Below are 14,334 nucleotides of genomic sequence, written 5' to 3'. Positions count from 1 at the left end.
TAGGTTTTTGAGCTGTGGAACGAATTAATCGAATTATAATGTATTCTCATAGGAAAATCCTACTCGACATACGTCCAGTTCGACCTACAAACCAGGTCGTGGAACAAATTTAATTTGTATGTACAGGTACCACTGTACCAGTAAAAAGTGGTATAATATCTGACAGTCGACAGTAGAGCTGGGAATCTTTGGGCACCTAACGATTCGATTACGATTACGATTCAGAGGCTCCGATTCGATTATAAAACGATTATTGATGCACCCCACTCCTTTTAATTTGTTTTGTACATTAGTTTCAAAATTGTTTAAAAATCCTCTCAGGCTAAACCAAACTACTATTTCAGTATCAAGTTAACATATAGCAGTAAACAAATATACAAAAATAACAGTAAATAAAAAACTCCAGTCCCCATTCTATATCAGCAGCTTTAAACTACTTTCAATTAATTTAATGTTGTGAATCAACCGTTAAAGTTGTTAAAATTGCTCCTGTTATTCCATAATTTCTCTTTTGTCTACTTTCAACATGTGAAAGTTTTAAAACTATTTTAAAGATAGATTCAAGTCAATATTTTACCGATTTAGGAGTATTTTAGTTAAAAAGTTAATCAGGTTCGCTTGGAAGGTTCGCAACAACAGCCTTGCAGGGAAGTGTACTGCTTTAAGATGGCGGCCGTTACTAACGCCCGCATCTAGTTTTTTGTAGATGTGCTGGTAACGATACCGAAGCTATAATGCATCTACTCCTATATAAATGATATCTACCGTAACATAATGTGGCTTGTAGCAGCTTTTCGGCAGCAGTCAGGTATGTTTTTTTTAAATTTTTTATCTCGTGGCATGAGTTGAGCTAGAGCCGTGAGTTGAGCATTGGCGTTACCCGAGGGGCCGGGTAATGAGAAGCATGATATTTAGCTACTCTCGCTCCGTCCCTAATTGCTTACCGAAGACCGCGCGGCGCGCTGAGTGTGTCGTACTTCTGCTTTACTTGGCATATTTCAATAATCGGAATTTGGATGTTTGTGAATCGTTCTCGAATCTTCCACGGCCGAATCGCGAATAATCTAAGAACCGGAAATTTTGCACACCTCTAGTCGACAAGTTAGAAGACTTAAATACTTTTGAACGCAATGTGTTTAGAATTGTTAAACACTATTGAATATTTTCTATATGTTATCCTGTGCCAAAATCTTAGACCAATATTGGTTTTTGTTATTTTTAGCGATGCCATGATGTTCCTAAGTCGAACCAGAAGGCCAATAAATCATTGACCCGGAATACAGTCATAGACCTGGAACTGAGGCTGAACTAGTAATAAAAGTACACTCAAACACTCCATAAGAGCTTGTATTTTGGTTTGTCAATTTGTTAGTTAGCAGTAGGGGTGTAAATTGCTACTTAAATGGTGATATAAGACACTTTCTCTGGACAAATATACTATATTTGAACTCTCGTCATTTTAATTTTAATGTTTTAACCATGTCAATGTATTCTAATAACCAACAATGTAGAGCAACTGCACAACTACACACACTGAGGTCATTCTCATCTTCTGAAAAGGCACTTGACGTATTTCCCTCATTGTTGTGTTTGTGTAACTAGTACCAGCATTACAGTGGTGTTGACTTTGATTGCGAGCTGCGCTTGTTGATCCATCAAAGCTTGGCAGGTGGCATCATCGGCGTGAAAGGCAGCAAGATCAAGGAGCTGCGAGAGGTAAGCTGAGAGTCTTAGACAGAAAAAAAACGCTTCATTTTCTACTCTGAAATGACCATCCTGCATGCTGTAGAACTTACCTTGTGCCCCCTTCCCCCAGAATACGCAGACGACCATTAAGCTGTTTCAGGACTGTTGTCCACATTCTACAGACAGAGTTGTCTCTGTGGGTGGGAAGCCAGACCGAGTCGTAGAATGCATCAAAGTCATCCTAGAGCTCGTGGCTGAGGTGGGTTCTGACCAAGTTTGTTGTATACACCTCACGTTCAGCTGGAGCTGGGCCCTCAGGCAAGGAGGAGAAATTTATCAACCGTATCCAATATCAGTCACCATTATGATTTCCTTTTAAGTCTCCAGGAAACAAAAAGCAGTCTGCAAAATCTACTAGAACTTAATTTTTTTAAGGGTTATCAGAGGAAGTTTTAAATGGGTGCAGGTGATTGAAAATTGATTATTAGATGCATCGCGATCTGACATGTGACGATTCGATTGCGATTCATAAAGGTCCAAAAACGATGATATTCACTAGTGACTTTTTGACAGCCGCTCGACGTGGAACGAAATTCAAGACACATCTGCCACCCGGACACCTTTAACGGACGCACACACACAACGTTATGATGGATGCTGCCGGTTACTGAGCGAGAGATTTACTCCTTTTCAAAAGACTGGAAAATAAATTTGTGTATGAGATAGGCAGGGATCCAGCGGTACTGCTTCTGTGTGCAGTTGTCCAGCAGTAGTTTCAAGTCATGTCAATTGAAAAATGTCCTGAGTGTCTTTCTAAGACCCGTGTGCGTCTATAAAAGGTGAGTACGCGAACCCTCTCATACTGTTTAGCCTTTATTGTTGTTGTTTTTGAGATGTTAATAGTTAGCACCGAGCGCTAAGGTAATTAGCCAATTTGCTAACGTGTGTTGTTGTTTGTTGGTGTACAAAAGTTACTCCATATGCAGAACGTGTAAAACCATGATTAAGTACAGCGGTAACACTACAAACATGCGAAATAGTACAGAAATCTGTGAAAACAAAGCATATTGGTTAAAAAAAGTATATTGGTTTAAAAAAAAAGTCTTATTTTTAAAGACACTTTGTTTCAAGAAAATGTGGAATTCATTCCACCTGTGTAAATTTTATTGTATTGTTTGTATTGAGGCAAATAAGTACTGCCTTTAAAATGGTTAGTGTTTTTGCACGTTCTTGAAAAAAAAAGAAGAAAAAGCAGTTTAAGGGCAGCTTTTTGTTGTCTGGACATGTTTCCATCGCTCCTGTTGAATCATAAGGATATTTTAAATGAATAATGGACATAAATTTGTTTGGCTACTTTATTAATTAGTAATGTACGATGCACCGACAATCGTGCTAACCATGATCATCATTCAATAATCGAATCGTAGCACCCTGAATCATAATCTAATTGAGTCGTGGGGTGCCTAAGATGGCACACCCCTACAGCCAATGTAAGCCATATGACTACATTCTCTGAATAAAGGTGTGTGTAGGATTCCTGCGGGGTTTTAAGTCTTAAATTTGCAAAATTTGATAAGCGTCTTAAAAAGGCATTGATTTGACTGCTAGGTCTTAAATTCCTTTAATTTACACAATGAATTGCATGAAATTGTGTCTTATGAAATGTCATAGCGACAAAGAAAAACTTCATATCTCCTAGAAAGTAACTGCATTTTCTGGCATTCTAGGTTTTTTTTTGTTGCGGGGTTGGCTGTGAGATTTGCCTTGGAAATGCCATTAAGATGTGTTCTAAGTGGTATTAAAAAGGTCTTAAAAAGTTCATTTGTTGAAACCTGCAAAATGCAAAGACCGCGAGCCTATTTTTGAGCCAGCAAACCTAACAAGAATAGAATCAGTTCTTTGTCTCTTCCCTAAAACCCTGCCAAAAGAAGAAAAATGTGTTAACTCCCTAATCAAAATACTAACTGAAGTAACATGCTTGTGGTTATTTTGCAGGCGCCAATCAAAGGCCGCGCCCAGCCTTACGATCCCAACTTCTATGACGAAACGTACGACTACGGTGGCTTTACAGTCATGTTTGAGGAGCGGGGCCGGCGGCCCGTAAGCGGGTTCCCAATTCGTGTGCGGGGCGGCTATGAGCGTCTGCCTCCCTCTCGCAGCAGCCGTCCGCCTCCCCCATCACGTCGGGATTACGACGACCTGAGCCCCCGCCGAGGTCCGCTGCCACCTCTGAGCCGGGGACGCGTGGGTAGCCGAACCCGCAACCTGCCGCTCCCACCCCCGCCGCCACGAGGAGGGTGAGGACAAGGCTCTTTTTTCCATGACAGCCATTATCCTGCAGGGTCTTAAATTTACTAATCTTTATGAAGTCTCTTAAATTATTAAAAAGTAAATTGTATTTAATTTCATAACGGGATAGACAACATCCAGTATAAAGTTAATTGATCTTCATGTCTAAGATGCTTGGTCATAGTTTTTAAGTAGCCAAAATTCTTCGACCGATTTTTATTTTATTTGTTAAATATTAATTATATTTTTCAATATTATTTTATGTATTGTCAAAAATATCTGGTGAAACCCTTTTTTTCTTCAAATAATGATCCTTAAGTTAAGTGATAGCTTCCCCATTGGCAGCTATCATGATAGCAGTATAGTAATTTTTTTGGTATTTTTAAAAAAAAGTTATTTTATTTTACTCTTATCATTATTGTTTTGGAATTATCCAGCTTTAATTTTCATATTATGGACTTGCGATTGATTTGATATTATTTCAGTTGTATTAAATTAATGTATATTACTTTTATTTATATTTAATTTCAAATTAATCAATATAATTAGGTTTTAATTTATTATTTGGCATCAATATATATATTTTTTAACATTGACCTATATCTGTACTGTAATTCTTTTATTTAAAAAATATTATTTACATTTTTGTTTAGCATATTATGTTGGTTTTCATTTGTATTTTTTTTTTTAAAGCTTTATTATCAAATTGATTCTTTTTGACACTTTAAAATTCTAATAATCCTCCGTGTTTACAGAGACAGATTCTCCCATGGCAGCTATCATGACGACAGACCAAGGTGAGGTCCAAAATGTCACGTTGCCCCTTTTTGACTGCTCCTTGATGCGTCAATGTTAGTTAGACATGTGAATGCCTATGGGGTCTGTCATAGGGCCACTCCTCTTTATCCTACATTACCCCCTTGGTTCCATATTGCGTAAATATAACATCTATTTTCACAGCTAAATGAATGACACCCAGCTTGTTGTTGCAATTGCAAAAATCTGTGCTTTTGTCGATTTTAATTTGTATTTTTTGTAGTGTCCTTGGGTGTTTTGAAAGGCTCTTGAAATAAATTGTGTTGATATTAGTACTATTAATCCTTTTTATCTGTGCAGTGAAAGAAGAAGCCGTGGAGGAGACCGTTACGACAGCATGGTAAGTGCTGTCTGCCCCTTCTTCTTTCCCAGTGAAGTTGCTTCCAGATACAAATACTGCAACATTGAACTATAATGTGATCTGGAATCTACACAGATTGTGTCTTTTCTGACATGGTAGAATGAGCTCATCAGGGGTTGACTGACTCTAAAACCAGACTGAATACTTTGTAGTATGTGGGGCAGCTGTCGGACGTAACTGCTGGTCATAGTTAGGTGTTGCGGTGAGAAAGAATAAGCAAAACATTTTGCGTAGATCAACCTGTCTGTCTGAAGTAGAACATTTATGCTTGTATTTGACAACAACGCCTTCTGCAAGCGATCCGGAATTAAGACTAGGTTGCTAGGCGGTAAATTACCATGTAATGTCTTGCAGATTCTGTTCACACATACTGTAAACTTGAACCGCATAAAAATACAAAGAAAAGAAAAGAAAATGGCCAAGATCGATTCTTTGATGATACATATTAAGGGTGTAACGGTACATGTACAGTATTTGTATTGAACGGTTTCGGTACGTGGTGCTCGGTTCGGAACGGAGGCGTACCGAACGAGTTTCTGACATAATGTAACCCTTACTTTTCGAGGCTGTGAGTCGATCGGGTTACAGTTTCTTTGTGTAGATTATATTTACTCCGTCTTCTCTACTGTAATGAGGACCAACACGGTAGGACAGTATAACCCAGAAACGTCGACGGCGCGACAACGTGGCCGCCGTGAGAACGCAGTGAAACGCGGGCGTTAAAGTCTATCAGCCAATGCACACCAGTCGCAGTGCAGCCGCGTGTTTAGACGCAACCTGTTAGAGCCAAAAGCGGCTCAACACGACGCATGCGAAAAGAACGGCAGAGTTTATTATTTGTCGCGAGACACGACTCTCCTGCATCAATACTATTACCGGTAGCTGGGATCGGGCAGACCGGAAGTAACTCGTGTAAAAATACGGTGGATCCGTTCGATTTTCAAACTAATATGCAATCGTCACCCACTTTTTGAGTCCATCAGATCTCTTGAGTGGTAGATCGGGGCACAGTTGACTTGTCTTTGTTGATTTACTGCTGTCGTCTCTGCTGTAATAATAACCAACATGGCCCTGTGTTTAATACAAAACCCTTCTACCACAACAAAACAAGTAGGAACTAATATTCACATAGGAACTAAAGTTATACAACATAAAATATGCAATATAAATGAATACTACATCACATTTGTAAAATATAAACACATAATAAATAATAGCCCATTTAAATAAAATAAATTGAAATGAGCTAAAACACCTGTAATTAAATAATAAGAGTAATACACAGATCCTGCTTACACAATTAAATTTATTAATTTCTGTGTGGCGCTTTAACTTGAGAAAATCCACCAATAAAGCTTTTGAAAACTGCTCATGAGAAAAAAAAGATTCATTGAGGCATTTCATTTGCAAAATACATGTTGAAATCTTTGTCATTGTGATTGCTTTTCTCTGTAGCACAGGACTTCTTTTTTCCTCTTTCTTTCAGAAAAAAAGCTGACCAATACGCGGGGTCTGAAAGGCAGATTGTTGTTGGATTATCTTTAAATACCCGCTACTTTTTGAGCAGAATTCTAGTTTTGTAAAGGCTAATGTTCCTATTGTTGAAAGCACAAAGGTGTGTAATAAACAACTAGCACATTTATATTTTGCATTTTGTTTTCTTACTGTACCGAAAATGAACCGAACCGTGACCTCACAACCGAGGTAGGTACCGAACCGAGATTTTTGTGTACCGTTACACCCCTATACAATATTTGCCGATATTACACAGTCTACCACAATTTGATTTTGATAAGTTTAATGTGATATTAACTAAGTATATATTTTACCAAATCTTAACCTTAAGACACTTATGCTTAAAAAAAGGCAAGGCAATTATAAAGTGTTTGACACTGCTGTTGATTGCTGAAACATTTCAGAAATTCAAATTAAAACTAGTCTTTTTAACAAAACAAAGTATAAAAGATAACGATGTTGATCATGGGTTTGCATCGCAATCGATTCGAGGCAATTGCTATTTCATTACACCCCTATAAACACTTGTCACCTGGTTTCAAGGCATGTCTGAAAGGGGCTTAGGAAGCTATCATAATTTCACATCTGAGCATAGTAGCAGCCACAACAGCCGATTCCTTTTTTTTTTTTTGAGGCGCCTTTGGTAGCCCAGCAACGCTCGTCCCCTTGGTTGTCTCATGGCAAGCAGACTACATCATCCGGAGTCGTTCCTGTGCAGCTTCCCTTCAAATTCATAATAATTAATCCATGACGTTGTCGTTTGTAATTAGATTTTGTAGATTAGTGGCGTCATACGAAGGTCAAATGGAGGCACTTTTGACTCAGTCTCAACTAGAAGAACATGACGTAAATCGGGCAAGTTTAAAAGTCACTCTGCTCAATAATACAAAAAAGAAATTCAGAACATTCAGTGAAAGCTTTCCTCATCTATTTAAAAGCAATATTTAACAGTTAATATTGTGTGATTTTACAGCAGGACAGTAACTGATAAATTGATACATTTTTCCCAGCAGGTCCAGTGAAAGTATGGTGATGATTTAGTCACGGAATCAATAGTTTGTTCATCATTTTATCATAATTATACCAATGGTCAAGCAGGTAAATGTGGACAAATCCCTATCTCATGTCAGATTGTAAAGAAAACTAGTACCATGATACCAAAACGGGTACAGAGAGAGTTTACTTAATTGCTACGCAGTAATAGTTTATGTACTACTTACTGTAGTTGCATTACGAATGCTAAATATGCGACTTTTAAGGTAATGTGCTTACTTTTGACATGCTGTATAATTCATTTAGTTTAATGATACACTCTGGCATTTTATTTTGTATTTGCATTTAATGCTCTTTTTCAAGGGCAATCTTGGCACCAATAGAGGTGCACCTCAAAATAAATGTTATTGCAAGAATAAACATCTACTTAAATTATTCTGCAACGCGTTAAATGTTTTTTTTTTTTCTCGATTACTCGATTAATCGATTACTTAGATGTATGAATCTGCTCGCTTTCAGACAGGTTGTACCAAAACGTTGCCAGGAAATCATGGGAACTTGTTCACCTCGCATTTGTAATTAATCATTTTACTTGTGGCGTCAGAGGACTATTGCCTTGTTTTTCGCGGTTAATGGGGACCAGAACCCGCCGCGATAAGTGAAAAACCGCGAAGTATCACCCCCCCCCCCTCCAAAAAAATAGTGTGTGTTCAATGTATTTATTCAGATTTAGCATTGGAAAGAGATACATACAAATTTTTCACTTTTTCCCCCCAAAGTATAATTACAAATAAACCTTGTGAATTTATATAATAATAAATGGTTTTTAAGCACTTCAAATGTAATAGTTATAAGTTTTAAACTTGTTACTGTCCCACCAAGTTATTTTAAACAAGAATAAAGTATAAAAGTTCTTGTCTTTATTAAATGCTTAATTGAGTGAGTCCACTCAAATCCACTCAAGCTGCTCACATACACACAATGAGTTGCCACAGCAGCTGATTAAGAAGTTAAAGGATGATTGACGCATGCGGCGCTTTGAAGCTTCGGGTTCCAGGCAAGTGTGGCAAGATTAAACATTAAACGTCTGTTAATCTTATTTAACTTTAATAAGCAACTTCGTGCACCGCCTGATGAAAAAAGAGCAGGGAGAGGGAGGGAAGGAGAGAGACGACGCGATCGACTCGGGACAGCTCATCTGTACTTTTTTTTTTTTTTTTTTTTTTTAATTGAAAAAAAATCCGCGATGGACTTCAAGACTTCACACACATACAGTACAGTGGTATGAAAAAGTATCTGAGCCCTTTGGAATTCCTCACATTTCTGCATAAAATCACCATCAAATGTGATCTGATCTTTGTCAAAATCACACAGATGTTAAAAGTGTCTACTTTAGCTAAAATCACCCAAACATTTATAGGTCTTCATATTTTAATGAGGATAGTATGCAAACAATGACAGAAGAGGGAAAAATAAGTGAACCATCACAATTAATATGGTGATTTTATGCAGAAATGTGAGAAATTCCAAAAGGTTCAGATACTTTTTCATGCCACTCTACATTTTGGATATGATCAGTTATGAGGAAGCAGTTAGACAGCGAGGGTTCCAAAGTTTAAGTTGTTTCATTGGGAATACAGGTGTGACATGTCAGGTCAACAAACTGTGTATTTTTATGTGCAGTTGGAATGTTTTCAAGACTTTTCTTGGTCCAGTTATTAAATCGAGCCTCCATGTCACAAATGGCATATAGAATGAATATGAATAAGCATAATTATAAATTAAGACTATGAGCATGCTATCTTTATTCTGACACTAAACCCGATTTTTCCCCCCTTTTCCTTTTGCGGAAATAGAGTGGAGGCAGTTATGGTGAGTCTCACAATTTTTGTTAATCATGCACACTACATAAATTCCATTTGTGTTAATCCTGTACACTGTCCATTGGAACTAATGAATAAATGTTTTTTAATGATCTTTCTGTAATGTGGATTATTACCTGTTGCGGTTGGGTCCGATGGCAATGTCACAACTATAAAAATTTAAGTTAACCAATTTTAATGTTAAGATAACGGTCTTTCTAGTCTCTCCAGTAAATTGTTGCTTTTCAATACATAACTTTTTTTTTTTTTTTTTTTGTGTGTGTGTTTTTTTTACAAGCATTGGCTAATTTTGAAATAATTGTTCTGTCTTTCTATTGTGATGTCTTTAAGACAATTCCTGGGATCGCTTTCATTCTGGTGAGTGGGCAAAAAAAGAACTAACAATCTTCAGTGTGTAATTCTCAATACTCTTCATGGTTGACACTAAGGTGGCCGAGGCTCCTACAGTGACATGGGAGGGCCCGTCGTTACCACGCAGGTCACCATTCCCAAAGATGTATGTGTTCAAAGTTGGGGAAAAGAGTGTTGAAAGGACACCAGTGGTGACGTTTTATGGCTGTTTCACAGCTCGCCGGCTCCATCATCGGTAAGGGAGGCCAAAGGATCAAGCAAATACGCCACGAGTCCGGGGCTTCCATCAAGATCGATGAGCCGCTGGAGGGCTCGGAGGACCGCATCATTACTATCGTTGGCACGCAGGATCAGATCCAGAATGCCCAATACCTGCTGCAGAACAGGCGAGTCTCTGCCAAAAGCGCCATTAGTATTATAAAGGCGAAACCGGGCTGTTAAAATTCATCTGAAAAACCTCAAAATTTTGTCATTAAATACAAGTGTACGGGCTTAATGCAAAGAGCTATTGATGGGCTAACTGTTAGATTAATAGTTGTTATAATCATTCAAGAAAAGGTTATCTGACTTAGAGAAACACGGACTATTGCATTCCTCACAGGTATACCGTATTGGCCCGAATATAAGACGGTGTTTTTTGCATTGAAATAAAACTGAAAAAGTGGGAGTCGTCTTATTTTCAGGGTCTAGACATTATACCCATTCACGATGCTAGATGGCGCCAGATATCATTGAAGCGAATGCTGAACTTGAGAAGAAATGTTCTGTCATGACAGATCTCCGCTACTCTCAGGTTTAACCACTTTGCATTATTTTATTGCAATGTTTTTCCTTATTCAGATTTGTTTCAAGACTACAGTTACAGTTAGACTTCACTTTGATGGTTAATGCAGTTATGACAATTTTGTTGTTTTATCACAATAGATTGGTTTATTTACATTTCAAAAACCAGAAGCCATTCATTTACGAATTTATTTGCTTTAGTTTACATATTTAAATGTTCAGATATTAAGATTTGAATGAGGCAAAATAACATGTTTTTTCTCTCAAATATATTGTTATAATCATTTGTTTTAGATGTACTGTAATTATTTTCTGTATAAAAATTTGGTGTTCAAAAAGTTTTTTTTTTCCAGACTGTCTTATATTCGGGCCAATACAGTATATTCTTTATCCTCTGCACAAAAACGTCAATTATATTGTAGCTTATTTAGCCACTAAGGATATAGGCTCATTTTTGTTCGTCTGTACTGCCCCCCGGCAGCAGATGCGACAACATTAAAAGGAGTACCACAATGAATCATGATGCAAAATCTGTTTAATTACTTACCATATACTTTCACTGGATTATTTTTTTACTATAAAGTGCACTTAAAATCCTTTATTTTTTTCCCATAATTGAAAGTGCATCCCTATAATCCAGTTAATTTCATTAAGTTACACCAGCGGACAGAGCTAATTTTACTACCGAGCATCTTAAAAGCATATTGTTTGTTGTTCGTGTTTTTATTTTTTGATTCCCAAGGAATAATGCTTGCAAGATAAACTATTTACTGAAAAATTGTCTATGTTGACAACATTGAAGCTTGAAGCTTTCACAATGGGCTGCCGCTAGTGTGAAACGGCCTTAAAGGCTGTTTGACACTAGCGGCTACACAGTGTGAAAAGTGGGCTGCAGTAAGCGCAAAACGGGAGGAGCCACATAGGCTGATGTCGACCCTGTCAGGAAGTGAAAAGTGGGTGGACTCCAGCTAGTATAGTTACGATAGTCCCAAGCACCAATGCATTTATTTTTCGGTGAGAAGGGATTTTTTTTTTTCCCCACACAAATGCACATCGAGATATCATTTAGCTTAGCATGTAGAGGTCAGGGAGACATTTTTTGAGTGTCTCAGAGCATTTATCAAGGTTTCTTTGGCCGTGATTCTTTGTGCATCCGTCTGCCGAAACAACCTGATTGCACTGGTATCACGCTGCCTGCTCCTCTGGTATTGGATGCGTTGTTGACGTCAGCGGGGCAACGCTTTGAAAATTGAACAAGTTTTGATTTTGGGCCCCGCTCCTCGGCGAAAATGCACCTAAGACTTGCTGCTCCGTCCAAAACTGCTGCCACCTCTCACTTTCACCGAGAAGCCCCCAGGCACATACACAATAAATAAGTTCCCGCTAGGCCTGCACAATATATCATTTGAACATTGCCATCGCAATGCGCACGTGCGCAATAGTCCCATCGCAGGACGTTGATTGTTTTTTGTCTTGTTTTTTTAATGTAAACACATAGTAAACATTTGTTTTTCTTCATAAAAGCAGTAATTGTGCAGAGACGTGGGTTCCTGGATCCACTTAATATCCATCAATTTTCATCATTCACAGATAAACTGTTTTAGCCTGGATTAAACAGTGTTACATAGGGGTGCGCGATATCCATTTTTTGAAACGGATACCGATATCGATAACTTCCTGCTCCTCAAAGCCGATACCGATATCGATAACCGATAATAAATATATAATTTTTAAATGTATATTCAGTTTTTGAACCCCTGGAGGTTTAAAAAATTCAACATACATTTGCCTTTGATCTAACCAGATTTTTCGTGATGACATAAACATTATTATAATGAACAAAACAAAGACAAGAACAGTCGCGACTTCAAATAAAGTGCCAGTAATTAGTTTTTCAAATATAATATGAGTCAATCACAATCAATTAGTCAATGTCATTGAAGAGGTGTTCCCTGAACAATGAGCACTGAGCTAAAACATAAACCAAACAGGTATTGTGTTTTGTCATCAGATAAAAACATTTGGTGCTAGAGGAGAGGAGACTGTTGTGGTCTTGGTCCATTAAACAACTTAACCTGGTAATTATGGGACAGTAAGCCTATCAATAACCAAAAGGCCTCTCAATATCTTACAACAACAAAAAAAACACTTTAAAATGCAAACATTTGCTAATTGACATAGTATGGTTCATCACTCAGTGATAGAAAATAAGGCCTCTAGAACAGTAACAAACTTTGCATAAGCCAAGGCTAGGATTCAAGTAAAGAAATACTTACAGGTAAATGTTGATAAATTTAACTGAAACAAAAAGTGCATTAAGACTCTTCACAGTATCCAAAAGTAAATAACTATGACACTGAATCAAGTTATAAATTTAGTGAAACCGCATTCCTCATTTTCAAATATGGTAGAACAAAAAGCATTAATGGCTCTCCTCCATATAAAAACCGCAGTGAGTGAACCTATTTTCAATGAAGCATGAGATTTCTTCTTTGTACAGTACGAAATCCTTATCCAGCCACTGCGCCGTCAGATCAAGCAAGCTGACAGGACTAATTACACGTCCATATGTCCCTGGTGAAATTTATGTGCCGTGCGTGGCTTGACGAGTGTGGCAATCTTAATATTATTATATTATTATATTTATATCATTATAATTTGCCGGTAAACATTCATCTGAAAAGTGACGGCGGCTTGGAATGATGAACCTGGGATGGGCAGCTTCAGTCGCAGCTCGCGCGTCCTCGTAGTCTTTTCAAAAACACCATAGAAGCGATTGTGATCTTTTAAGTGGCTTATTAAGATGTGTTGTAGCTCGACATCTTTTCCCCTCCTCGTGGAATTTAGGCTTTGCATGTGTTACAAACTGCAAGGGAAGCGTTCTCCACCGACAATTAAAAACAAATCCCATGCAACCTACGCAATGCTTGTTGTTTACTAGCCAGCCGTGCTGCACACTGCCGTTACTTAAGCGTTACGTCACAGAAACGGAGCGCTTGATTTGTTGTAAAACTCCTCCTCTCCTCAAACCACAAACAGTTACTGATACGTTGTACTGGCAAAACAGGAGTGGAAACAAACGCACACATCCCAATCCGCCAACACCGTGCCAAAAATATTATACGTATATTATCGGTCCTATTAATAATGTTATTGGATTTATTGGGATGACGTCATAATTCCTATTATCGGACAGATAATTATCGGACCAATAATTATCGTGTACCTGTAGTATTATATCTATGCTAGGGATGTGCCGATCGCATATCTTTGCACCCGAGTCAGAGTCACCTGATTTAAAGAATCTGCGGATACTGAGTCCCGATCCGCTACGGAAAAATAGCTTTTTTTTTTTTTTGCTTTGACTGCTTTGATGCTCACGCTGCCGAGAACAGCATTTCACTTCCAGAATAATTTTTGCTTTGACTGCTTTGACGCTCACGCTGCCGAGAACAGCATTTCACTTCCAGAATAATTTTTGCTTTGACTGCTTTGACGCTCACGCTGCCGAGAACAGCATTTCACTTGATACACAATTCAGACTGTGTACCAAGTTTAACGATGATTCACACATTTGTGCCTTAGATCGTAGAGCTACCGAAGAGTCTCTGGCCAGGTCAAAGCTACAAATCTGTCAATCATCATTAACTTTAAGTA

At 38.0% G+C, this 14,334-nt stretch overlaps 1 protein-coding gene across 3 annotated transcripts in view; it reads left to right on the top strand.

Moving 5' to 3' along the window:
• hnrpkl (heterogeneous nuclear ribonucleoprotein K, like) overlaps positions 1-14,334 on the top strand; it is a 33,055-nt gene that overhangs the window by 14,981 nt on the left and 3,740 nt on the right. For all 3 annotated transcript variants that reach the window (XM_057819889.1, XM_057819890.1, XM_057819891.1), the window contains 9 exons: positions 1,603-1,716; positions 1,817-1,945; positions 3,682-3,983; positions 4,731-4,772; positions 5,092-5,131; positions 9,517-9,532; positions 9,874-9,900; positions 9,972-10,039; positions 10,111-10,280. In XM_057819889.1, the coding sequence (XP_057675872.1) occupies positions 1,603-1,716; positions 1,817-1,945; positions 3,682-3,983; positions 4,731-4,772; positions 5,092-5,131; positions 9,517-9,532; positions 9,874-9,900; positions 9,972-10,039; positions 10,111-10,280 (908 nt within the window). The remainder of the gene's footprint in view (positions 1-1,602; positions 1,717-1,816; positions 1,946-3,681; positions 3,984-4,730; positions 4,773-5,091; positions 5,132-9,516; positions 9,533-9,873; positions 9,901-9,971; positions 10,040-10,110; positions 10,281-14,334) is intronic.

This window comes from Corythoichthys intestinalis, chromosome 17 (assembly GCF_030265065.1).
Source record: "Corythoichthys intestinalis isolate RoL2023-P3 chromosome 17, ASM3026506v1, whole genome shotgun sequence".
NCBI classification, from domain to species: Eukaryota; Metazoa; Chordata; class Actinopteri; order Syngnathiformes; family Syngnathidae; genus Corythoichthys; species Corythoichthys intestinalis.
The sequence above is the reverse complement of the archived record's forward strand: the minus strand, read 5'-3'. Positions and strand labels throughout refer to the sequence as shown.